The following is a 27,394-nucleotide window of genomic DNA, read 5'->3' as shown; positions in this document are numbered from 1 at the left end:
TCTCATATGTCTTCTTAATTAAAGGTAAGAGGTTGAAGAAGCAGAGATTACAAAAAAAAAAAAAAATCCCAACCATTACTCAAAAAGCTCAGTAAACTGAAGTCATCAAACTTGTATTTAAAAAAAAAAAAGGCACAATTGCCAATGGACATGCCTATACACAACTTATTTGCTATATATAGCACATGGCACAATATTGTGTTCTCCAGTCAGATACTGCAGAAACTTGCACACTGAATACTCTGTGTGGGTGGCAGTGTGCACAGTTATGAAGTTATGAGAGCCTTGGTAAGCCATGTTTAAGAAGCATGGGCATTTTTATACTATAAAGAGAAGTTAAAAGGAATATCTGAGATATTAAGAGAGGAGGAGGTTCCTGTCTTTTCCTTGCCATGTTATGGACAGAAGTCACAAGGTACTTAGCAGCATGTTACTGAGACTGTCAGAAATGCCAAGTACTAAAATTGCAGTAGAAGTGCATTCAATTTGATTCCAGCAGGAGTTTGTGGTGTTCATTGGCCCTCAGGAGAAGGTGCAAAGGTCAGAAAAATTAGATTTTGTCTCTAGTACTTTTAAAAAATTTTTTCTTCAGCTGGTAAAAGGAAAAGGAAAAATCTACTTCATGTTCAAATAGTGGTGGATAAGGAGTTCCTGAACTGGAGAAACGTTAATGTCATTGACATGTAAGTCAACAGGTTTCCAGTTTTGACTTGAAAATCCTAACATTTATGTTAGCGTTCACATAGGAATTTTATGACCTAATATTTGAAAGCTGTATGTTTGCTTCTACATTTATGGAAACTTAACATGTGAAAAATCATTGCACTGTTTTTATTCCTGATCTGAGCTGTAATATGCTTGTTGTGCTTCCTGGAAGTCAGTTCTAGTCATTTCTGCTTCTCATTTTCTGTGCTGGTGGAGGTCTCTGCCCTTCCAGTCTTTCTCACAAACAGCACTTGACACAAGCTAGTCAGCTTTCCTAAAAGTCAGTGGCCTCCTGTCTTGAATAAAGCCTGGAGAGTCAGCTTTGTAATCTTTCCAACACGTTTTCAAGTGTCTTACTACTCTGCAGTGTAAACAGCTGCCATCGCTGTAACTGGCAATCTTTGCACCCCATTTGCTACGGTGAATTGAGAGGACTGAAAGGCTGATGAAGCTTGAATTAGACTCTCCAGGAGGATGTGGAGAACAGGCAGTGAGAGAACGGACTAAAAGAAACATGAGAGCTTTTGGGACTGCTTGGCCGGTCTGTGCCTGAGATGCAAGTGTGTTGGAAGAAGGGCAAGCAACAGGCCAGACCCTGGCATGGTCTGTCCTCGTCTCTATCCAATTCACTCTTTCTTCTGCAGAGGAGAGGAAAGGAAAGGAAGGGAAGGGAAGGGAAAGGAAAGGAAAGGAAAGGAAAGGAAAGGAAAGGAAAGGAAAGGAAAGGAAAGGAAAGGAAAGGAAAGGAAAGGAAAGGAAAGGAAAGGAAAGGAAAGGAAAGGAAAGGAAAGGAAAGGAAAGGAAAGGAAAGGAAAGGAAAGGAAAGGGAGGAAAAAACACATACACACACACACGAACTACAAACTCAATAGAACTTCTATAAAATGCCTGTAATGAAATCAGTTCTCTTTATCAATTTCAATTATTTTATCATGTTAAATATAATCTGTAAATGTTTTAGTGAAGGGACAGCTTTCCTGTGAAATCACTTATATTTGGGCAAACAAAACAAAGTATTAATGAAATATATATCTAAGGGAAAACTTTAGATGAAACTCTTCTGCTGTGTAAGATGTTTGTCTTATCCTCATAGGAAAAATCTGTGTTACCAGAATTTGTTTTAAAGGTCACCTGCTCATCTCCAGATTATTTGTAGGACTTGTTCATGTGAAACTGTATTGAAAAGCAGACACAGACTCTGTGGTTTCCAGTGGAAGCATTTATTCACTGTTTGATAAAACCAAAGAGCCTTTCCTCCTTCTCAGCTGCATGTTTCCTTATTTATATGCAGACTGGTGTTTTCTAATAGAAGTATTTTTTGCTTGTTTCTTCTTTCTCTTTTTGTCTGGAATCAGTCTATGTACTGCAGTGCTTTACTCCCTCTTCTCCATTCATTGTATCTGTTCTCTGTTCTTCACTAAGCAATCTTTTTAATAACATCTGCATACTTCCACTTCTTTCGGTCTTTAATTCACACTTTCTGGCTGTAACAATCCTCTTCTGTTCCCTCCTTTTTATTTACATGTAATTCCTTCCCTAACACAGCCATTATTGTGTTTGTGCTCGCCATATTGCGTTGTCTTTGAATTTTATCTCATGTTTCCTGCAAATATCAGCAGTACAGTTCGAGCTCTGGTGTGTGACTGGCGTGCTCCCAGTTTTTGCGTTTTTCCTAGGCTGTAGTTCACAGCTGCAGTATTTTGTGTATATTCTTGGGAAAGCTGATTTTACTTATAAAATTTGTTTATTAATATTTTTTATTGATTACCAAATAGCTGTCAGTAATTTTCAGAGTTTTTCCCACATTTGTGACATTTGCTAATTTAGACAATATTGTTGGTGCTCCTTCTTTCAGTTAATTAATATGAAAAATGCTGGTGACGATTTGCTTTGAGAAAAGAAAGTAGAGATTGCAAAGCAGTTCTTATTCTGTTGGTGTATGTAGCTCAAAATAATGCGTATTTTCATTACCTTTTACAGTGTGGCACTTTGGGATAGAAAGATATACTAAGAGAAAACTTAATATGAAAATATTAATATTCAGTTTAGCATGTATGTTTGTTTGGTGAATGTAGGGTAATATGTAGTCTCCTTATTGAATCGGATTTTTTACTCCTGGACTTTGGGTCTTTCTCACAGATCATCTCTAAAGCACAGAAAAAAGAAAAAAGGATTGGGAAAAATTGGAAAAAAGGATTCATCCTGCTGCAGAGAGGGGTCTTCGTTCACATTCCTGTTCCATTTCTAGCTCCTGTGCCCCAGAAAGGTCATCCCTTGACTTGGCCATGGCCTGGGAGTGGGGTTCTCCCAGAGTCTTGAACAGGGCCTGCTCCTGAATAAGCTTGTCCCTGGAGAGAGGAGTGAAGAGAAAAGGTGATGGGGCAAAGCTGGATTGCATGAGATAGTCATTAGTTCCTCACAATGTCCACCTTATTCCCCTATGAGTACAACCACAGTCCCTAACACTTACCTTCTCGGTGTCTGGAGAAGCCATAAGTTTATGATCAGTCTTGTCTTTAAGAAGAATAATGTGGGATAATGGGAGGTGATGGAAATAGAAGGAGAAAAGAAAATAATTGTTTCCTCATTAAGATCTGAACAGAGTAGATGCAAAGCTGCAAAAGTTGTTTTGCAGGCTTGAAAATTACTTTAAGATGCTTCATCCAAAGCTTTCTTAAAGAGTTTGCAAATCCCAACACTGAAATAGAAGGTGAAGGATTGCTGATCTGTGATGTCAGAGGTGTTTGTGCATATACTTTGCCTTTTGTGTATATGCTTTGCCTTTTACAAGTAGAAAACCCCCTGAACAGTTGCAATTCCAGGTGCAAGCCCACCTGGGATCTGGCACTATGTAAACAGGAGGGATGGGAACTCAGAAGCTGAAGCTTAGGTGGGTTTCCCTGTTGGGCAGTGCTTAAGATGCTTGTCAGGGTACTGAGTTAAAGCAAGATAAATGACGTTGCGTTTAAAAAAAAAAAAAAAAAAAAAAAAAAAAAGGAAGCACTCAGGCTGGAGATTGTAGCAAAAAATTGTTATTTGTGCTTTTTTGTATTTGCATGAGAATTCAGTGCCGGGAGGAGTTAAGCCATAGGATGTTGCTGAGAGAAGAGTATTTATTGCAGCAGAAATAAAATTACAGGAAAAAAAAATAATAAAGTACTCTAGGGGAAAAAGAGTAAATCTAGCATGCCAGATATTTGGTATTAAGCATACTTAATATTCAGTTTAGTCCCATATGACATGTTTATGACCAGTGTGTATGCCCCAGCAAAGGCAGTGCCTAAAAATGTATTTGTTAATTAGTTTTGGTGCAAGAAGTGGAGAGGGCGCGTGCATTCGTCCTCTGCATCAGCAGCCCGATTTGCTTGTCAATGGAGGCAGATGCAGAAAGGATCTCGAGTGTTGCGGGTTCGGGTTTCTTCAGGAGTCGGACCCTGAAAAATCGGAAGATCGGAGGGAGGGGAGTTGCTCTGACGATTATCATAAAGCGCTGCTAATGTAGCCTGGGCACCACGTGACTGCAGAAAAAGCTATTATCTCAATGAAAAGGAAACTGCTTTTTAGAGCAGCAACAGAACAGAAGCAGGAGGAATTTTCGAGTACTCCACCATGCTGGATTGTCAAAGGGAGCTCTCTCTGATCAGCAGTTAGGGAAGGATTAGTGCGGCCAGTTTGTCAGCTGTCATTAGAAGCAGATGACAGAGATGATAAGCTGCTGTGTGCGCACGTCCTCACTCAGCATGTGCTTTGGTTTACATCGAGACATAACACTGGTTTGGGATAATGCAGAGCTGATATTTTTAAGGCTGTAAATTTACTGGTAATTGCTTTTTTTTTTTTCCTTCCTTTTTTTTTTTTCCTCCTGTTTTTAATAAAAAGCAAGTGTGATGGATGGGGGATTTATCTACATCTTGATCTGAAGACGCAGGAAAACTAGTAGGATCTGCCTTGAACTGCAAAGGCTGGAAGACGACAAGGTGTGTTTCTGAAGTGCTGTGACTTCATTGTCCTTACTGCTCTCTTTCTGCACGTCTCTGTGCCCCTGCGTGTGCATCGGAGGTTTCTGGATTTTGCTAGGGGTGGGAGGTTGCTTTTGGGGAGCGGGAGGAACAGTTAATTTCTTTTTGAGCAAGGGAGTTTAAAGCTATTGTTTCTAAGTAACAAATATAAAGAAATAATGTAAAATTGGTTCTCCAATTTCTGTAGTTTTCCCCCTTTTTAATGGCTACAGGTGAACTTGTGGTTGCCTGTGACAGTTTTATGGGTTTATGTGGCTAAATATATCTTAGTCAGTGTGCAGGAAATACTTTTGTAAGCAAGTTTTCTGGCGTCCAGAATAATACACAAACCCATCTATATTTTCCCACTGTCAAGAGGAGGTGGAGCCCACGAGTGCCTTTTTCATTGCAGTAATTACCATTCAGTATTCAGTAATTTCTATGCACATGAAAAAGTACAGAGGAAGTCAGACTGAGACATTTTTGCTCTAAAGCTTTCTCTTTCTGACCAAGAGCTTAAGTAGACAAAACACACGGAAACATTTGCAGTTATATAACTTTCTCTATTTTCTAATCTTAATAGTTTTCTTTACAAGTCTGTGACCCCGCAAACAGAATGACATTCAGTTAATCTTCAGACCTCGTATTTATCTCATGGTTATGCGTGCTGATGTCATTGAATACCTTGGCAGTATTTACTTTTCTGGTAACCTTGGGAGGGCAACATTTAATTCTGCAGATGAATTTAATAATAATATCCCATGAAAAAAATGTTACTTGCATCAAGGGAAGATGGTGTGCTGTCTCCCCTGCCTGGGAAGTTCTTGAAAGCTTGTTTGTTTTATTTTCCTGTCATACCCGGCATTAAGCCCAGCATTGTGCTTCACCTCATAGCAATAACAGTGATCCTGCGCTACAAAAAAATGATAAAATGAAATGTTGGGATTTGCGTGGGAGCACTGATTGTAAGTTCTCTACGGTGTTGCCTCCCAAGTTAAGGGCAGGCTTGCAAGGATAGGTATAACAGGTCATTACTGCAGTGCACTGGCAGCTTGCTAAAAAGTGTGCTTTCCCGGATCCCTATTGCAATAGCGGTGATGACTATCACGCGTCGGATCCCTTTAATAATTAATTAAATGCACACAGGAAATGCCGTAGTTTATTTTCTTCAGGACTTTGAAAAACTCGTGCTGCTTTGAGATAGGAGGGGGAAGGAAAATGTTATGGCTCCCAGATTAACGGAGCGTGCGTTTGAAGCTACTTTACTTCATACTGCGAGGACAGAGACAGAAACGTAAACAAGCCGGCGCTATTTATTTGCTTGCCCTCTTTTGTCTCCGCCGGGCTGCTGGAAGCGCGGCCCCGCTGCAGGCCGGAGCGCGGGCCTGGGCCTGGGCCCAGCGTGCGGCACCGCTGGCCAGCGCCCGGCGAGCCCCTCGCCTTCCCGGCAGCAAACGGAGAAGCCACCAGAACAATGAAACTTCCTCTCCCTGCTGCCCGGGGTTCCTTTATTTCGCTGCGGAAGACCTCACGAGAGAGCGGGGGCCGAGCAGCGCTAACTGGAAGGGTGGCACCTATGTTTTGGAGGAAAATAGACCTTTACCTCTGGTGCAGTCATTCGTATTTGCCTGTATTTGGCATGTTAATGGAAAAAACTTTGAACAATATCAACCTTTTGGATAGACTGTGCTTTTGAAATGGCTCTGGGTTCTCACAAAGCTCAAAAGTCCAATATTTCCTTTATAACTAATTCTTCAACTATGATATGTAGCTCATCTAAAACTTCAAGCGCTGTCTTTGACCAGAGGAATATTATTTTGCCTTTTACCCACACTTCAAAATTCCTGTATGCTAACAGTCAAAAAGGTTGCATTGGTGACAATCAAAAGATGTGGCTGTCTTCTTTCATTCCTTTAGTTAGTTTGATTGTTTGTTTGCCATCTCTGTAAGGGAACATTCTTGTATAAGGTAGGAGGGAATGCATTAGTGCACTGCAAAACATACAGTGTTATAAGAAAACAAACAAACAAAAATACTTCTTGGAAAATCTGAGCTGGGTGACTACTTTGAAAATGGCTTTTCACTCCAGAGCTCTAACCACGATACTTAATAAGAAATGCTACGCTGAAGTCAGCTGGCTGGTTATTTTTTGCAGCACCATTTTATTTATGTTGTGCTAGTAACAGGGACAGGGGGAAATAAGGACAGGTGTGAACATAGCCTTGATGATCAAAACCTCCTTCATTAATAAATTGAATAAATTTGTTAGTGCACTACGGTAAAATAGCCCCATAATTATTGTGACAAAGCTGAGCTAAGGACTGGGAAATGGGTCTACGAGCCAAGCCGGCTGAACGGAGTGCAGGGGAACACCACCCATGAGCTGGTGATCGCTGTACCTCTGAGGGCATCCTGCTGGATTCCTGGTTGGCTTTCCTGACTCGTACCCACTTGGCTCTGGCAGGCATAGAAAAGTGTCTGAATTGCACTAAAAAATTATTCGAAACAGATAAGGCTTTAGGTCTTCAAATCTTATTCCTCACGTTCATTATCTACTATGCATGCCGTCCCCAAACAAACCATAAGATATTGTGGTGCTCTTTTTCCTCATTCCTGGTAGCACAGGACTCAGGAGTGAGAAATGATGATTCCTCATTTCTTAATCACAGTCATGTTGTGATTAAGCAACCATCTAATACTAGATGTCAATAAGAAATTTCTGTTAGAACTCCATGGTAATAAAATTATTTATTTTTTTTTTCAGTTCAGTCCAGCTAGCTTTAAATGCATGCTGTTTTGCACTTTGGGGCAGTATATTGCAGCCTTCTGGTCAACCACTTTTATTAATGCAGTGGATATTTATTCTCCACTTTAGTAACTATATTTAATTATATTCCAAAATTAAAATACATGGAATATACACTCATTCTTTCTTACCAGTGTTATTCTTCTTTACCATAAATGGTTTCATTGTTAATGCAAATTAATTTCAGTTTATTTTTACGAAGAGAATAAAATGGGTGGTAACAATCAGCTTTAGTGTTAGAGCAGCCTTGTTTTCCTTGGGCTTCAGGATACCAGTACAGTTGTGACAGGCCCGTGGAGTGATTTATGTTATACAAAAGAGCGAAATAACAGTTTGACATCTTCCTCCCGTAGGCTAGGAGGAAAATCCAAGCCTCAGTGAAGTCAGTGATAAAATTCTGATTTATTTCAATTGAGTCATAATATACCCCCATTTTTTTCCAAAATGCCATTTTTGCTGTTAACAGAGCTATAGCAAGCTTATAGGGTTTTGCCTGTAAGTGCTGGGGAAACCGAAGTTATGCATATGGATTAAAGCATAAATTAGGCACAAATGAAGATAGGTTTGGAGGGAAGAAGAGGGGCAGAATACCAGAGCCAAGATGGCTCATGAACCTCCAATTTTCAGAAACAGAGGAAAGGGTCATTCTGCAGTTGTCTTGCAGTTTGTCCTCAAAACATCTTCTGTGAAGTGAACTTCCATGTCAGACAAACCACTACATAAATTTTAGTCCTTAACTTGATGCGCACAGCCACTCTTACATATGTTTTATTTGGTCATAGGCTGCACTCCTCTCTATATATTTGTGGATATGAAGTTTGTGCCCACAAGGTTACATTCCCTGACAGCTGACTAACTAAAGTAAATAGGTTTTTATGAGTTATGTTTTCTTTTTAGGTGGTTAAAGATGACAGTTAAACTTTCTTCTTCTGTTATTGCTAGTTGCTGTATTTCACTGAGGCAAATAGAAGAGTATGAATGAAGACTGATATAAACATGAAATTTGAAGTCATTAATAATTGTTATTTGTCATCACAGATCAGTTTTTGAACTTATGGGTCTATTAAGAATGTATCTGGTTAGGGTGTACAGACTGCCATAGACAGTTAAATTTCTATCCAGTTATTTTTTTATCTAGAACTTCATATGTGTTTGCAAGAAACTTTTGTGTGGCTCTGACATCATTTATTTTATTAGTTTGTATTTCTGAGCTTAATCACAACTTGTACAGTTAATGCTCTCAATATCTTTGACAAGACTTTAATATACATCTATATTAAAATTAAAAATATGTATTTCTGCATGTTGGCAGTTGATACAAGTGTAAGCACTCAAATAGTGCACATGCTATCAAGGTAGTATGCACTCAAGAGTGCATATTAACCGGATTGTTCTTCAAGCTTTAAATAATAAGAGTTGTTTGTTTGTTTTAACTTCAAACTCTTATGCTGCTGCTCCAGTATAAGTGGAGGATACTGCTTTGGGTGTGATTCAGAAAGCACCAGCTGAGGGGAGCAAAGCCAGGACTGCTGTCTCCCATGGCAGTGCCACCCAGGACTGCATCCCTGTCATCAGGACACTCCCCAGGACCAGGGCTGAAGCAAGCCGAGCCACCTTCAGCTGAGGAGGGCACTGAATTTTCCTGCTCTAAGTTCATTTCAGAGGCAGAGGCAATGGCCAATCCAGTCATTGTACAGAAGAGGATGACCTGGGTGTATAATTTCAAGAAGTGGTGCAGAGCTCTGAACCTCATATGGGCACCAACTTCATTCCTGACTGACAGAGGGCATCATAAAACCACAGAATGGCTGAGGTTGGTAGGGACCTCTGGGGGCCACCTGGTCCAACCCCCTGCTCAGGCAGGGTCATCCAGAGCAGGCTGCCCAGGACCATGTCCAGACGTGAAGCTGAATTTACCTCTCAAGCAGCTGTAAACATTCCTATACCCATGGCTATTTGTGAAGCTGAGTACAAGGATATATTTAAATTGAATATAGATGCATTGACTGGTCCACTGTTAAGTTCTAGTATATTCTTACAAACTGTTAAACTAAATGCATGCATATGAGATTATCAATAGCTATTTGGAAAAGAAGTGTGTTAGTATATAGGTGTATCTTGTAGGTATGTGTAGGGTAAGTTACTGTTTTACCATGATAACAACACCAAAATATGTGGAACTACTTTAGATAATGTTTTAGCTACGCTTCCTGCAAATCAGAGTTTTAATTAAGTGCTTGGTATTTAGCATCTTGGCATTCAGAAGAATGACCTGAAGTTTCAGTGTGCTTCATACTAATAGGTAATTGGGTGGATGACAGAAACAAACTCTCCTAGTGCTGCAGCTGAGTGCAAGTCTGAGCCATGAGTTTAATTCTTCATTAGGTACAAGAGATGATGTATAGAACTAGACTTTCTGAACTGCAGCTAAAATTTCAGTAAGATTATGTATTTTCAGTAACAGTACCTGATCCGAGACTGGAGGAACATGATTTTGATGACCAGGTTAGAGCTATGAAAGGTGGCATGCAGAATAAGCGTCTCTTTCTGAGGCAAGTTTGGTTTATACTTAGCTTAGTAGCTGAGTGGTAGCTCTTGAGTCATAGAGCCATGTAGAGATGCTAAGCTGACCCTAGTGACAAGGAGGACCACTGTGTAAAGTCATTGAAATTGAGGTTGATAAATGATAGAACTCAAATTCAAATATGATCTGTTGAACAATTTCATATATTATTACATACAATTGATACAGAAAAGTCATGCTGTTTTCTCTGTTTCACCCTCTGCTTTTCACTTTTTAGTTGTAAGAAACCCAGTTTCCTGAGCTTTTTATTAATGGAATGTATTTTATCTAATATTTGACAGGCAGCTAACTTGAGTTAAAACCTAATGTAGGGTATGCACATGACACAGAGATACGTAAATGCCTTTGTCTATTGTGGTCTGTCAACTTTTTCTCACTATTAAGATAGGCATCTTGAAAATCACACTGAACTGTATAAGCTTACTGGTGTTGTAAGTAGTGTATACTTTCATATCAGTAATATTTATGAAATTGCAAAGTGTTCCTGGATCTGAGTTTTCACACAGTGCCTTAAACTTGTGAGAGCAGTTGTCTGCTTTTCCACTTGCTACTTGATGGCTTTTTGGGGAACGTTGATGTGGGAATTTAAGTGGAAAAATAGCAGTTTTGAAACTGAGATTGGCAAAGAGGATTCAGTAGGAGTCAAAATATGCTTAACTCACTGTTAAAAATAGTGCCTTCAAGTAGAAATGAAGACTATTTAAACACTGGGTTTCCTATAATATTATTGTGTTCTATGATGTTACATTTGCTTCATTTGTCAGCTTCTTTTGATATTCACAAATATTTAGTTCAAATTGTAGTGCATTTGAAATACTGTTTCCAAATCAGTTTGCTAAGTAAAATTATTAATAGATGTGAAATACATGAAAAACTTTAGCTTAAATAAACATCTTATGTAAGAATTTTGATACTTCCTTTTCCAGAGAACATGCTTCAAGTTGTAGTATTTTTTATAGCCATTGTTTGATTAGTATCAAATGCAACCTAGGAGGTTAAATGGTTTTATTAAAATTTGGGCTTTTTTGTTTGTTTGTTTTGTTGGCTTGTGTTTTGTTTTCCTTATTTACCCACCACAAACAAAAGAATACAAGAGTGACTAGCATATATTACAAAAACGTTTTGGCATTGTGTTTTTGTTGTTGTTTAATGCCATGTTTTAATGGAAACTTTGGTGGTATTTAGCTGTATTTCTTTTGTTGTCAAATATTAAGAATTGGAAATAATTCTTGATAATGAGAGAGAAGTAAAATCCCTGATCTGAAATTACAATGCAGAGTCTTGAACAATTTTTCTTCAGTTGTATCACATGGTACTACTGGTGAAAAAGGTGAAAACTGACCTTTTTGAAAGTGGAAATGGAGTAAAACTCTTGTACGTTAGGTAAAAAGGGTACTTTCTTCCTATGATATTTTTCTCTGTTGTCTTATTAAAGCCTAGACTTGCTATTTCTGGGCATATTAGAGGTGGCTGATGCAGGCTAATCTGTAAGGAGCTCAGTGACTGGCTATATTAAGAGACTTCGCCTATGGGAATACAGAAGGTAGGAGCCATCTTACAGTGCTGATGTCAGCCAGGAGTTTTTGGGTAACATCTAAAGTAGAGCTGTGGGTTTCTCAAACCTGTGGTTTTGAGTATCTGAGAAAAGAAAAAAAAAAAAAAGAAATAAATAGTTTATTTTTTTAAGACTTAGGTGGATTTTTTAAAAAGTCCTAAGAAATACCAGCCTAACACTGAACGTTAATGTTAGCCATTTATTTGATTGTTATAGCATGTGTTAAAGAGCTGCTGCTGCCCATTTGCAGCCTAATGTGTTTATTAGACGGTCTTCCCAGTGGCATCTTGAAGTGTCTTTTAGCTAAAAAATTCATGAGCATTATTGGCTTTCAGTCTGCAAATGGAATATGTCTTCTTGTTACTGTCTAACACACCACTCTAAAGCCATTACACAGAAGTAAGAGAAAAGATATTGTTGAGGAAGGAGCCTTCAGTTTAAACATTTGTTTATAGTCTATTAGGCCTTTTTGTAGATAGAGCAAAAATACGAGCGGGAGGTAGGTGTCGGAGCCAGTGTTCAATTCTCTTATAGTTATGTTTTCTAATAAATTATGTATCTTTTCTTAGTTCTAGTTTGTGGAGTTCAAGCATGAAGTAGAATTTAGTAAAAATTACCATAAATCTTGTTTTGATGTTACCTCTAATAGTCTCACTTTCAAATGAAATTGTATCTTTGAAGTAGTGAGTGCTATTTTCAGATAGAAAAGGCTACTGCCAGATGAACCATGGGTGCACATCAGATTTCAATACAAGCCCTTTAAAGATGACTTTAGAGTTTTTTTAACTTATTACTGCTACCTTCCTCATAGAAACTTTGTTTTCTGTTTTCACTTTATACTGTGTGACCATTGCAGGGTGACAAAGATTTTAGGCGGTTTCATCTGCAGTGAAATTAGTGGTGGATTTGAGGAAAACAAAGGAACATACCCTTGGATAACATAATTTGGATTTTTAATATGAGATTAACTTTGCCAACTTAGGTGCTGGACATTTTACTTGTTTGACAGAATGATTTTGTTTCTTTTGGGGTACGTCCCAGCTCCATGTGTTGGGTGATTATGGATAGATATAAGAAGTTGGTTGTAGAGCTTGTTCCTTACTTACACCAGGGCGTGTATACAGGATGATGGTTTAATATCACTATTTTTTTCCCCATCAACCTTTTTAGTGGTGCCTTTATCTTGCCTTAGTTTAATATTAGCAGACAGTGCAATCACTTTTCATTTGCTCCTTTCGTTTCCTGAATTTTCTACTCTACTTTTTACTCATTTGCAAACCCTTATCCATGTGTCCCTTGATTTGTCCGAACACCAGTGCAAGGGAAACCCAAGGAACCTGAGCATCCCCAGCCACACAGGGAGCTGCACAGGCACAGGCCGGATCCCTCAGCTTCTGGGAATTCTGACACTTTCTCAGTGGCAAATGCTGGGAATTGAAGCGTATTTCAAACTATCTCCATGAACTGCTGCTGGTCACGACTAACAGATAGTCCTTAGGCTACAGTGGCCGCAGTCTCTGGGATAGGATCTTATCCTGTCTCTGACAGTGATTTCCTTTTCAGGCCTGGGAAAGTTGCTATCAAGTGCTTGCCATTATTGCCTTCTTCAAAGGAGCTGTGGATTACAGCATATACCACTGTTAAATATTTTCAGATATAAAAACGAACCCAATGAAAAAGAGTTCATAAGCAAGAAAAAACTTGAAGAATCACAAGTTACATGTGACTTCCAACTTCACTCTGGCTTGTACCAGAATTAGTGTTACACAGGGTGCCTCAGTAATTTTGAAACTGAGACTGAAAGCTTCTAATCATAAGAATTTCACAGGAAAAAAAAATGAATTATAATGGATGTATGTTTGACTTTGTAATTAACCACAGAAATGTGAGCTGTTTATATTGGTAAACTGGGCGGTTAGAGAAAATTTTAGCCAAAATTTTCATTAAATTGTAATATTTTTTCTTTCAAGGAAACCAGATAATTCTTTGCTGTTTATTACTCACCAAAACAGTAACTTGAACATATTGCTTCTATATTTAGCACTTGTACCTACACTAACTGCGTGTGTGCTGGAAGGGTAGCAGTGTGGTACAGCTACCTGATTCTCTGCTATATGGTATGTTACCTTTTGTTTGCTACTTTTCAGACTGAAATAGCAGCTTTGAAGGTGTAATCCACATTTATTCTTTAACTGCATTTGTTGGGCTTATAATAAATCTGACAGTTTAACAGGCCTTGTTTGGAAGATGGCCTACACTGATAAGAGATAAAATGCACATTATCTTATTCTGCATTAACTCTGGATGATTAACTGGATTCATTGATGCTGAGGATCAGTGCTGGAAGGTTTACTCCAATACACCATGTTCCTTGGTGGCATTTGAGAAGTGGAGGAGACGTTACAAATTCATGCAACCGATTTGTGCTAGATTTCTTTGTCTCGTCCTTCATGAGGCCTCTACTTATTTTATTGCCTCACATGTTTTATTTTGGGGTTTACATTGTTTTATTTCTTTCCTCTTGAAAGACAACTGTCTTGTAAAATACCATGTTTGCTATTGCTTCATAGTTAGGTTAAAAATTCTCTCTGTGTTTCTAACTTAGAGCAGTTGCTGGTGGGGGTTGTGAAGGCGGATGTGCTGTCACAATGAGAGCAGAAATTTTTGTTTTGTTACTGATAACATGAAAAAAATGAATTGAAACCTCTTTCAGGCTCTGTCTTTTCAATCTCCCAACATCTGGTAGTAACTGAATAGGTCTCAATGACTGTCATTACTAACGTGCACTGTCCAAGAGATTATTCATTTAATTTTCTGAATTGTGATTTACATTTAACAATTGGGAAAAAAAATAGGCAGAAATACGCAGGTATTTTGGATGCTTAGTGAAACAGAGAGAGCAGAAAAATACATCTTTATTTTTAAATATAAATGCAAAGTAAGAAATTAATTACCTGAGATGTCCTGTTGGTACAGGGCATCTGCTGGAGCCTAGAATTAGTTCTTTAGCTATTTTTAGTAATAACAGTACCGTTTCTCTAATTATCTCCTTCCTTCTATAAAAATGCTGCAGTGAGTGCAATCTTTCCATTGCTCAGTTGTTCCTCACTGATGCCCAGTGGAATTGAAGCTTGAGTGGCATCTGAGCCAGTGTTAGAAGTTGAGCTCTTACTTACTTATTGTTGCAGTCTTTTTTGGTAGCACAAATGGAAAAGTGTATACATATTTTTCAACTATATATATATAGTTGCTACCACCATTGAAGGCAAAATACTAATCCCACAGTGGGATATTATGTTTGCATCTTGGAGTACAGTACCACTCCCAGATAACTTACAAAATAAAAGGAATGCCTGATCTTGCATGACAGTTAATTCTGCATGACATTCATTTTAATTCACCTTTGTAAGACATTTTCTTGCAAATAAACATTGTTTTAGTTCATTATCTGACATACCTTCCTGTCATTTTTTTCCTTAACAAAAGGATTTCTCTGTCTGTCTCTCCTCAATTTAGTGATTACTGTTGGTTTTATTTTTACTCATCTGGTTTGGTTAATTCTTTTCCTAGTCTATACCAAGCTAAATAAGCCTTACCATTTTTTTTCTTCATTTTTGCTGCAAATTGTTTCAGAAAACATGTGAAAGAGATGATATTTCATTTCAGTTTCTTCTAAAACACTAGATGAACTGAACTATTCAATTTCTTTACGTCTTTCTGGAAATTCCTGCAGAGATGTATAAAAAGATCAGAGGAGCGTGATCAATGTTGCTTTCCAGTCCAAGGTAGTTCCCTACAGGGGAGGTATACTGGAATAAAACTTTGAGCCTTTAACTTGTCATTCTACTCTCAGCAGCTTCAGTTTTGAATTGAGACGTTTCCTGGAAAAGGTTAGATTTCAAGTTTGGGAGTTTGTTTTCCTGTCCGAGAAACTCTCCATGTGGTTCAGGAAACTAAGAATGTTTAGAACAACCTTAAAAGTTACTAAATCATGCTGTTAAAGTCTAAAGTTATGTAATGTTATGAATTTTTGTCTATTACAATGCTATTTCTAATAATGAGTAATCAAGAAAGTTCAGGATGGGTAAATTAATGTGTGTGGAGAGGGAGCAGAACATTAAAACCACTATAGGCAATTTAGCTGTTCCTGATACACAGATATATATATATATTTTTGTATGTTTAGGCCCTTAATATTTAAATTCTTTAGACTTTTTCCCTTTTCACTTGAAAATTTCCTAGATGCCTTCTCTTCTGGTTCTACATGTGCCCAGAAGTAATCTCTCCCAGAAAATGTGGGTTGAGTTCCTTGCTTACACTTCATTGAAGTCATGGAGATACCCAGACCCTCCAGAGATCTTCATCTAGTAGTATGCATGGATATGGAATATGAATTAGTTCTTGAAGAAAAAACTGAAATAGCTGCTTTCTTTTCAAAACACGTGAGGAATCTGGGTGGGCGCTCATCTCTTTGGCTCTACTTGACTTGTTAGCATCATTCTTGAGAAGGGAGACAGGATGGCCACCCTCCTCAGCCCAAGGGGTTCAAACTTCAGTCCCTTGCTAATTAAGACAAACTTTGTACTACTTACCTGTCAGTTTAGTTGAATACATGTCTAAAGATTCCTAAGAGTTAAGTAACGTCTTTGCTTCCAGCTTCAGCAAGCAGTTAAGCTACCACCTCTGAGGCTGTTCTGCATGATTAAACATAGAGGCTTGAAACCCCTCTGCAAAGAGGGAACTGAATCTTCATCTCTGTTCTAGTCAGTACAAACTATTATGGACGAGCAAGGCAGCAGATTATCTATCCACAGCTTTTAAAAGACGATTCTTCCCCATTTGTTCTAACTCAAGAGAGGATTTTGATTTTTGAATACCAAGAAAGCAGCAGAAATATGTGTATCTCAGTCAGACCCTAATCTCCCTAGGAAGGTATGTTTTGCGTGCACATCCCTTTGATTTTAGTACTGGATAGTGCTAAGTGACTTTCATTTTGGCTTGTGAGATTTTTTTTAGACTGCCCAGTATCATCAGTATCTAGCTCTCCACTTTCCAAGGTACATAACTCTGGATTTTGCACACTGCTCCAGAGCACAGGCATCTAAAATACAGGCGTTGTAGAGCCTATCTTTGAGGTATTGAATGTGATTTTTAATGTAGACATCAGGAGAGGAGAAAACAAACATTGTAGTAGGTGGTAGATTTCCAGAAAAACTTTATGATGAGTAAAAAGGAAAAGGTAATTCATTCTAAGAGCAAACTGACAATGCTGCTGAGAAAAAGATGTTATGGCCCGTAAATGCAAATAATAATAATAAAGGAAATAATAAAATACAAATAATAAAAACTGCTTGGAACCATTTACTGTGTTTAATATGGGGAGAAGAAGATACTAATTTCATAGTAATGGCACCAATTTTGTTCCCTTAAAATACAGAAAGATGGAGTTTAGATGTTTATGGTGGCAGGTTAGTTTTAATGTATCCTCTGAAGGTTGATAGTAAGCATCCTAGGGGAATACCTACAGAACAGCATCAGTGTGAATGGAAGGAGAATTGAGCTATGCCTTGGTGGATCTACCAGTGAAACTTTGGTTCCTGCAAAAATAAAGTTTGCTTTGAAGTAAGCCCAAACGATTGGGTAGAAAAAATGAATATATATTCCTGTACCCTTTCCTAGGGAGGAAGGAGGAGTGGAGGGAGATGTTTCCCCTAAACGTGATTGAATATTTGATAGGTTTTCATGGATCTCTGTGCTTGCTTTTCTCTAGAAAAACACCCAACTGATCTACATTTCTCAGGTATTACTTAGGAAGCATAAGAAAGGAAGGGATTCCCCAGCCTAATTTTTCTTCTGAACTTTAGGCCACCATCTGAGTCTTGCTCAGAGATGATCTCTGGAATGTACAGCTTTCATCACGCTGATGATTTTTTTTTACTGGTCAGTGAAAAGTCTAGTCTTTGAAGCATGGCCTGAAGCTCTCCAGCTCTCCACTGCCAGACACGTGGGACTGCGGTCTCCTCATAACTTCTCTGTAATCGTTGTCACAATTTTCTTAAGAGTGTATTTCCTCTTCCTTGGCTCTCTACTGTTGCATACTTGTGAAACTGCACATTTTCAAGAAAGTGCTTAGCTTTTAGCCATTTAGACAAATGTGTATGTCTACTTTTATATTTACGTAAGTAGGATGATGTGAATGACTGTCTACAGTCAGCTAAGACATGTCGTTGTCAGGGAGCAGACATTATGCCACAGGACACATTGGAGGCTGCAGCAGATGCTTCGTACTCTGCAGCAAGGTCAGCGTTGGTGTGGCGTTGGGAATGCCCTGAGTACAGCCCCTGGGAGTCCCCCCAGGCAGTGCAAGGTGACAGGTTGTGGTCAACAGGTTGATAGTATATGCGTACATGGATGTATACTTATGCATGTATAGACATAATAGAGAAAAAGATAATCCAAATACTTTTTTCAAACAGAATCTGGTACCATCCATATATAAGACTGTGAGGTTTTTTAAGATTGGGAGCTATACAGTTCATATACCTAGAAAAAGGAAAATTACTCTGCTTTCTTCTCTCTGTTATCTTGTGTGTTTTTTTGTTTTGTTTTTGTGTGGTTTTTTTTCACTAAAAATAAAGGATTTTTTTTTTTTTAACTCAGAAAAAATGTTTAGATGATGTTCAGTTGTGAATCTGAGAAGGCTCTGTGTTTTCATTTGCTTGCTCAAGTTTAAGCAAGTGGCCTTTCCCAACATCTCTGCAGAACTGCCTGGATCTCAGTCTCCAGACTGTTTGCACGAGTATATTCAGTCAGCCAGCTCATTGGGAAAACTAAGATTTATAGTATGAGCCAACACATTTATTACCAACACAGTCTGGTTGCTAGATTTTGAACAGATAAAATGAAAAGGAGGAGACTGCAGTTTTAACCCACACCAGCTCCCTCTGTGAGTTCAGTGTGTGGCTGATGGGGTCAGCAAAGGGAAGGGAGTTGGCAAAAATGTGGGGCTCAGAGGAGGTGGTGGACCCACAGTTTTGATAACTGACCAAGTTTTCCAGTTCATGACAGTATGAAGTGGCACTAGCCTCCAGCACTCATTTTAACATGGTTTGAATCATATCCTGGAGATGCTCATCTCCTCCATGATGGCCCTCCTGTTTATTTTTCTGCTCATCCCAAACAATGCAGGGTCTCTCTGAAATGTCTGGAAGTGCCCCTCTGCCATCTTATTCACAAAGCTGGCAGCAACTGGACAGATGGTGACTGAGGACTGTCCTGCATTAGATGGTCTTTTTGATCACCTGCATCACCTCGCTATGCCCTTTTTGTAGTGTTTTCTGTCTCTGGGATATTGCTATTTATTGAGGAGTGTGTAAGATGACTTCCATGTGTGTTCATAAGGTGTACAAGACAATAGGGGCCAGGAGCGGGGCAGGATTTCCCTGGCCTGTTTATTGCACAAATTGTAATAAGCCTGTTTTGTTTTAACACGTGATAGCTTGACAAGTTATTTTCCTTATGAGGTAGATTAAATATACAAAATATTTATCAGTTCCTCAGTGATCTCTAGTGTTGACAGATGTTCTGCTTCTACTACGTTGTGCATGCACTTGTGCAAACATCATGTTTTGATTTTAAAGTAAAGCTGTATGTGCTACCTTTTTGTGTAGCTGGGATACTTTTCATTTCACGTATTTCAGTTCGGTTGTGTTTTTCTTGTTGTGTGGCATTATGGATTTTCCTTTGTCTTTCTGCATTCAACCTTGCAAGATTGCCATGAAAATTCAGCAACCCAGGCACAAAATGTACTTATCTGTTCTTACATAATTGGTAACAATGAAAGAGATGAGAATGCTTGGCTTGCCCATCACAGATTTTGTTCTGGAGGAGTTTTGTGTAGCATTTTGTGGGGTCATAAACATGGTATTTTTATTGGTGCCTTTCAAATAAACTCTATTTCTAATGATGGATTTGCACAGTAAAAACTGAGTTGAGTATGGAACAAGAAAATTAGAAATACAAACAGAAGAATTCATAACTTTTCCACCATAACCCTTTCCCTTCTCTTTCTTCCTTTCAGTTGCTGATATGTGTTCAAGATGAGTGGAATGGGAGAAAATACCTCTGACCCATCCAGGGCAGAGTCAAGAAAGCGCAAGGATCCTGATCAGCTTGGACCCAGGTTAGACCACTTAAGTCTGAGGATGTCAAAAGACAAAGACTTAGAAAATATGTTAAATGTTCATGTGTTTTTCATGAATCTTAGGAAATGACAAACTTGACATTCTAGCTAGGAGGAGTCAGTATTAAACTGATTTGGTAATTCTGTGTTGTTGTGGATAGAGAGTAGGGATTGGGATTTATTATTTTTTTTGCCTTTTTTTTTTTTTAATCCTCTGTAGTGCAAAATATACAATTTGGGTGACAATATGACAGCTGTGTAAAAATCTTTTTTGGCCAATCATTGCAAAGAGTCTTCGGACACTCATACTGGCAGTCTACAAGTCTGTTTGTTTGTTTGTTTGTTTGTTTTACCACCTCTCTTGTACATTATTATCAAAGAATTGAAAAATATTTTACTGTTTTATAACATTTGCATGACCAACACTGAAATAATTCTTAAAATGCAACAGCTGATTCAGCATTTTTTTCTTATGACTGTCTTGCACAATTTCAGAAGGCGGCATGAGGAGTCTGGATTGTTTGGTTTAGCTTTCTAAGCTGTTTTATTTCCTTGTACACTGCTTGATATTCCTTGGATTCTCAACATGAGGAAGCAGACTTGTAAATGTTCAGATGTCACCACCGCCCCAGTTAATCCTCTGTTTTGAACTTCATATCCCAAATCTCTTTTGAAACAAAACACGACTACTGGGAAAAATAATGTCTTTTTTTTTTTTTTTTAATGACACTTTTCATGTTCAAGAAGAAACCTTTCTGTTTGAGAAACTTGTAGTATATCTTTGTAGCAAGAGGGGAAAGTTCTCTCAAAGCATTTAAAAATCATCTTTGACCAGATGGCAAACAAACTGACATTAAATACAACATTTTTTTAAACTCCTTTTCCAGCCCTAAACGAAGCACTGAGAAACGCAATCGTGAGCAAGAGAATAAATACATAGAGGAACTTGCAGAGCTGATATTTGCAAATTTTAATGATATTGACAACTTTAACTTTAAACCTGACAAATGTGCAATCTTGAAAGAAACTGTGAAGCAAATTCGTCAGATAAAAGAACAAGGTAAGAAGACTAATTAATTGACTTTGAATATTTTGCAGGTTTATTATTACTTTTGGCAAACCCAAATAGTCTCTTCAACTTTTCTTTAGCAAGTTTCCTTTTTTTTTTTTAATCAATAGTGAAAGATATTGTAATGCAATGTGTATGGAGTGTGTTAATTATCATGTTCAACATTTTAAAAATAACCTTCAAAAAAATTCAGGAATTGCCTGTGAGGGAAAGTCGATCAGTCCGATGTGTGCATCTAATGGAATTGTAATCAGTTGCACCTTTACAAAAGTTAAACTAGCAGGATGGTTTGGGGAAAAAAAAAAAAAAAGAGTACTTATATACTCTTCCATGGATGATGACTCCACATAAAACAGGAATAATCCAGGAGAGCATGGGGTACAAAAGTATTCTTCATTCCCCCTCTTGCTTTCTTTTGTTCATATGAATAGATATTGTGGCCTAAATGATCTGTGTCCCCTAAATTCTGACATCACATCCTGAACTACAATAGATCTGGAGCTATTCTAATCTCCAGATAGGGTCCTGTTATAAATGTAAACCAGAGAACGTGACAGTTTTCTTCCTGTTCTTTGTCTAGAAGATTACTTTTTTTTTCTTTTGATATATTTCTTATTTAAAGCAAAAAATCTTTTAAGAACTTAAAAATTTTAGAAGGTTTTTTTCTCATGTTATGGATCTATCTGGACAGGCCTGAATAGCACTGAAGGTGTCTGGGGCAGATTCAAAGTCTTAAAGTGTGTACGCATTAGTTTTCCTTTCATTTAGAAGAAGAATGGAATTTCTTTATAAACTGCGTTTAGAATAATTCCTTTATTTTTCAAAGCAATGCTTCTTTTTCCGTATTGCATAAGTGAATTTATAAAACTGGAGCTTATGTATTGCATACTTTAGACATTTCTAAAACAAATAGATAAGTAGTGTAGTTCCAGACATTAGCCTGTTCAAAACTAAATGGAAAGTGTAAAGTGTCAAATTATTTCAAATGGCTCCAAAGTGTCTGGTTTTGGTTAATCATTAGGGATGTTTCTATGCCTTAGTTCTCTTCTTAATGCTATTATGTTTCCATATTTTTTTAACTGATAATGATGGTCAAGTTGCCATGCTTCATGATAAAAGTATACTTCTTATGCTGGCACAGTGTCCATCAATTTTGCATCTTTCTGACTTGGGATTTAAATTTTTCCTTATCTTTTTCGCTCTTCCTTTTCTCACTTTCAATTTTGGATTTATTTATTTATTGCTGTCATCAGGAGACACATTCCCCTTATCTTTATGGATATGGCATAAGGAAGAAGCTTTTCCTAATGACAACAAAACTGTGTTTTCTTGGGAAGTGAGTGCACAGAGAGAAATCTGTTAGTCCCCTTGATAATTCTCTAAAAAGCTCTAGAAAATCTAGTGTGAAAATTCGGCACTAACTCATGCTCACTCTGGCAAAGGCAGGGTTTTGTTGTTCAATACCAGTATCTTAAGAGCAGTTTTCATATTGTTATAAAATGTTTACACTCATCAGACTAGGTTACATTTACATTATTTAAGTCATCATGGGCTAACAATAATGCCAGAATTTTACCAAAGCTGAATGTGCACTTCATTTTCTAAGCTCATAAAGTTTTACTGCAAAAACTATTGAAAGTAAAATTCAAAAGGTAAGCTAAAAAAGCTACGAATGCAGTTTATTTCAACAAGTAGAAGTAGTTTGCAACCCTTGAGCCATAAAGATATTAAATTACTCTTTATGATGTTGATCTGTTATACAAGGTTCTTCAGCTGAGAACAATTAGACTGATAAGTCTTTGGATCTTTACATATAAGTTATAGCTGGTACAGACTGGACTTTAATCCTCTCTAAGGAGCATTGCAAAACATTCAGACTTTCAAGGTGGTCATTATAATAGCATCTAGAAACAAAGACTGTGAAGCTTCAAGTTAATCCCTTAAATTAATTGACAGTTTGATGCCAATTTCTATATAGAAGCTACATCTGTTTGCTGTTACAGCAAATTTAAGGTGATTTTCCTTTTAATAAAAATTCAAATGACAGCATATTCAGAAATGCAGCATTGTTCTCAAACAGGTTCTTGTTAACACATTTTGTTAACAAATATGACTCACATATAATAAACATTCAAATGGCATTAACAATAGAGTGTACCTATACTTCTCTTGTGCCTGACCTAATCAAGGAAAACATATTGAAGAGATAATGAAAATGTTATTATTACTGCCTCATATTTTGCAGAGGTTTTATCACTTCACATTTGAAATCCTGCTCTTAATGTATTTAAATGAGGAATATAAATACATGTTTTATGTTGTTCCAAATCAGTCTGATGACATCTTCTGCATGCTGTGCCTTTACAATGGTGAAACACTCCCATTATCTTAATAGTACCTATTTCTAAAACAAAATAATAAAAATAATACTATACTTATATAAAGTGCCATGAGACTCAGGTTAAAAATCATATTTTCTTACAGTTATTTTGTTGATTTTGTTTTTAATTTTATTACTTTTAGGGTTACACTGAATACCTGTAGCAGGAAACTTAAATTGGAGGTTCTGAGTGATTCTACACTAATCTGGACAAATTAAGGTGGCTCAGTTTTTGCACAGTGGGTCTATTGTGCATTTGTTCAAAGACTGATTAGATTTGTGAAAACTTATTTTATAGAAGTTTTACTAAAGACTTTGGATTTTTTTAAAAATGTATCCTAAAAATTCTTCAACACAAATTTTCTTCTCTGTCTATGAATAGAATAACGCATTAGGGTCTAATTACTTACAAAGCACAGTCATTTATAAATACCTTGTAAAGCCACTGAAAGCAACAAGTTTTATAGCTGCAACTGAGATTTGACAAGGAGACTTTATTCTAAGTTCTGGGAATGAAAATGAGGAAGGAAAGAGTACAGACTGATATTCATTTCCTATGTCAAGCTTGCTGGGCTGGTAACTGAAAAAAAATAATAATTTTTTTTTTTCCACAGTTATACTATATAATTTAGTACATTATTATCCTGATATATTTTATATGCAAATATATGTTTGCAATACTTTATCTGTTATCGTTATATCATTTCTCACAGTATATACTCAAAGATTCTTTAGGTGTGGTATGTTAGAAATTCATTTTATTACAATTTGGAAGCAAGAGTACATGCTTGTAACTGAATTCATTAGATGAATTAAAGATATTTGGAAGATATAACCATTGAATGGAGGTTTTACTCTGGGTTTTGAAATGTTTTAAGTACTTGGGAGAATGAAGTTTCTTTAAAAAGCTTAATTTCCTTCAGGGGACTCTTTCTATATTATCTTACAGTGATCTCATAGACATTTGTGCTTGTCCAGTGCAGATTAAAACTTGTGATTCTAATATAAGGATAAAACAGAAGCTGTATTAATGTAAATCTTAGGTGATTTAGGATATTTCTACTAGAGATTTGAGACTTTTGCTTGGAAAAAAAATATATCATTTTGTCTTTTATAGCATAAAATTGATATGCAAAGGTATTATAGTTGTGTTATATGGTCATGAAAGTGTAATTTCTCCTGCTATATGCAGTCTATGCTACATTACTTTGAAAGAATAGTAGTTATATATGTTGCAGATGTGTTCATAGTGTGTGTGTACAAGCACATTAAGTTCATATTTGAACATGCTTAATTTAAGAAGCTTGTTTTAGGGAAGAGTAAAGACCACTGGGGATAAATGTTCCTTTATATGCCAGACAGCCTAGAAGCTATAATTAGCTTTCATTAGTTTATAATCAGTTGAACTGTTTCACATCAGTCTTATTAAATCTCATACCTATAGCAGGCCTTTTCCTTGAATTGTATCCTCTGACTCTCTCCTCTCATTTTTCCTTCTCATTATTGTTTTTAGTTGCTACATCCTCCTCTAGGTATTTTTTTCCCTATTGAACAGGCTATCAAAATTAAATCTTTGTTCTTAGTTTAAAGCTCTTTTTATCCATCATGCTAACCTCACTCGCAGGAGGTAAATAGCTCACATTTCCAAGCAGAGACTATTCATTACATTTCACTGCTTGAGCATCTGCTGGTTCAGTCTTTGAAACCTCCTTGTCTTCATTATCTAGTTGTGCTTTTACCCTCTCCTCTGGGTATCCGAAGTGCACTAGGTTCCAGAGGATACTGAAGACCACCTCAAGCTTCCTCAGCAGTTTCTCTAGCTAAGTAGTCTTCTCTGCCCCCTTCAGTGGGATTGCTGGAGAATGTGTCCCGATATTGAGTACAATGTATGTTTTTGTTTTGCCTTTTTTTTTTTCTCAATTCCCGTTTGTAGCTTTTATTAAATTCCAGGTCTGCATCTCATATTTTTCTCCCTCTACTCTCCATGCCTTTCTATTTTCAGCAGCCTTTTTTTTTAGGATGACATCCACTTGTGTTATTTAGATTCATGTGCAGTGGGATATAACCTACTGTACCAAAGTATCCCCCAATGCAATTTTGATATGTCAACTCCATTTCCTCGCATAGCCCAGCTTTCATGTTTCCCTATTTTCTGAAGAGGTTTTGTGTTCTGTGTATCAGATTTTCAGTAGTACAGTGAAGGGGCATCAGGGTGGTGGTTATCAGTCTAGCTGTTAATGTGTACTTTTGAGTTGTCAAATCTTGTTTTCAGACTAGCCTTACAAGACAGACCTTGGACTGAATGAATCACCATGTGAAAGCTGAACAACATTGGGAGAAGGAATAGTAGTTAATGAAAAGAGACATGCAAGAGCTATGGGATCTGTATGATACAAAAAAAGAAGGCTTGTTGTTAATCACATATATCTTCTTTTTCTGGTTTCACATTTGATAGCAAAAACAGTTTTAACTTCCCTATGGCAGTACTACTTTGTAATCACAGGTTCACTCCAGCAGATACTCTCTCGTTGCCTCCAGCACCAGCATGCAAGTAAAATTTCTTGCTAAAGAAAAACAGCATGATCTTAAAGGTGTAATGAGGTGTTACTTTGGCTGCTGCTACTTTGAATTTATCAGATCTGAATTTGGATTCATATTTCACAAGGTATTTAAGCAACTACCTAACTTTAAGCACATGAGTAATCCTTGTTAAGTCAGTGGAACTGCTTGTGTGTTTAAAGTTATGTGCATAAATATCTTGCCATATCAGGCCATTATGAGAGTATATACAGACAGTATGTACAGGGTTTTGTTTGTTGTTGTTTGTTTGTTTGTTCAAATATTTCAGCTGGTCAATTTTACTGTAATTCTTAATTACTGTAAATAATTGCATTTGAGATGTCAGGAGATTTAAAACTGATGCCATCATACACATTAATTTATACTTTTTGAATCTTTTTTTGAAGGAGTTCTGTATGGCTATTATTGTTTACATATGCTCTATTTCCAGCTTGATAGGGTTTTAATCTGTGTTAAGTGTCAGAGGAATTTGTACTGTGAAGTTGAGCAATTTATGCAGAACATTTACAAAAAAAATCTAGTACAGAATTTGTTTTGGTGTCTCTACTTCCTACGGCTGAGAGTGATGCACTGAAAATGGCTTTGATCTTCCTCTGTAGATTGTAAAGCGTTTTGGCTAAATATCCAGTTATGTTGACTTTAATACTTGCACGCCTCCAGAGAACTGCTGATTCAGTGAAGAATTTAGGTAATGCAGATCTATAGGTAATGCAGAACGTCAGTTTCTTTTCTGGCTCTGATGAAAAGTAGTCATTAGACAGCAGATTCACCAAGTGTGAAATTTCCTGGGGTTTGCTTATTTTAACAGAGTTGCATGTCATGCAGACTAGTTGATATAAGCCTTATCTACACACAAGTTGCGACATTTCAACTGATAGTTTTCTGTGGAAGTGGTGTTGTAATTTCCCTAGTATGACTTATGTTAGAGTAGCTGAAAACACCTTTGTGAGATATAGCTCGTTGACAGTGGGCCCAAACTATTGCTTCAGGAAAACAGGCAAAAATAATCACCACATTTAATAAAAATAGTGAAATTGTGTGACATCTACACACGTAAAAGAATTTTAGTGTTGTTTGTTGTTGGGTTTTGCTCCCTTAGTCATGACTAAAGTTGTTGTATCTGCTGGTTTAGAATAAACATAGCCTTGTTCCCCCAAGTTAATGAGACTGTTTACTTGTTATCTGATTAGGAGATTTAGGTCAAATTTGTTGTTATTTATTTTTACTAATAGCAATGATAGAGTGGTCCTGAGGATGCTGATGTGCAGGCTGGAGACCAATCCATGGGAAATGAGGCATCTGTTGGAAGTGCATTTTCCACCCGTGTCAGCCCTCATCTTTGCTGCAAGTTCCTATTCCCTCCCTTACCCTGGCATTAGCATTTATGCAGTTGTGTGGTGAGTTTGAGGAGCATTTTTGATTTGGCTGGTCTGCTGAGGGAGGAGAGGAGCTGTTTCCCAGCAAGGCCTTGGTGGGACCCCCGGTACAAGCCTGCCAACAGACCAAGAACCTGCAGTGACTGAGCCATGGTCTGT

The 27,394-nt window shown here is 37.4% G+C and overlaps 1 protein-coding gene across 6 annotated transcripts in view; it reads left to right on the top strand.

Annotated features, from left to right (window-relative positions):
- The window catches only part of NCOA2 (nuclear receptor coactivator 2), a 198,378-nt gene that overhangs the window by 97,017 nt on the left and 73,967 nt on the right, over nt 1–27,394 (top strand). For 5 of the 6 annotated variants that reach the window (XM_080581613.1, XM_080581614.1, XM_080581609.1 and 2 more), the window contains 2 exons: nt 19,729–19,830; nt 20,718–20,890. In XM_080581613.1, the coding sequence (XP_080437739.1) occupies nt 19,748–19,830; nt 20,718–20,890 (256 nt within the window). In that variant the 5' untranslated portion in view covers nt 19,729–19,747. Of the gene's footprint in view, nt 1–4,584; nt 4,683–19,728; nt 19,831–20,717; nt 20,891–27,394 lie in introns of all 6 variants that reach the window. The other variant, XM_080581611.1, reaches the window with a different exon arrangement.

Source organism: Anser brachyrhynchus, assembly GCF_964034855.1.
Source record: "Anser brachyrhynchus genome assembly, chromosome: 2".
In the NCBI taxonomy this organism is placed as follows: domain Eukaryota; kingdom Metazoa; phylum Chordata; class Aves; order Anseriformes; family Anatidae; genus Anser; species Anser brachyrhynchus.
This window is presented reverse-complemented; position numbering and strand designations above follow the sequence as displayed.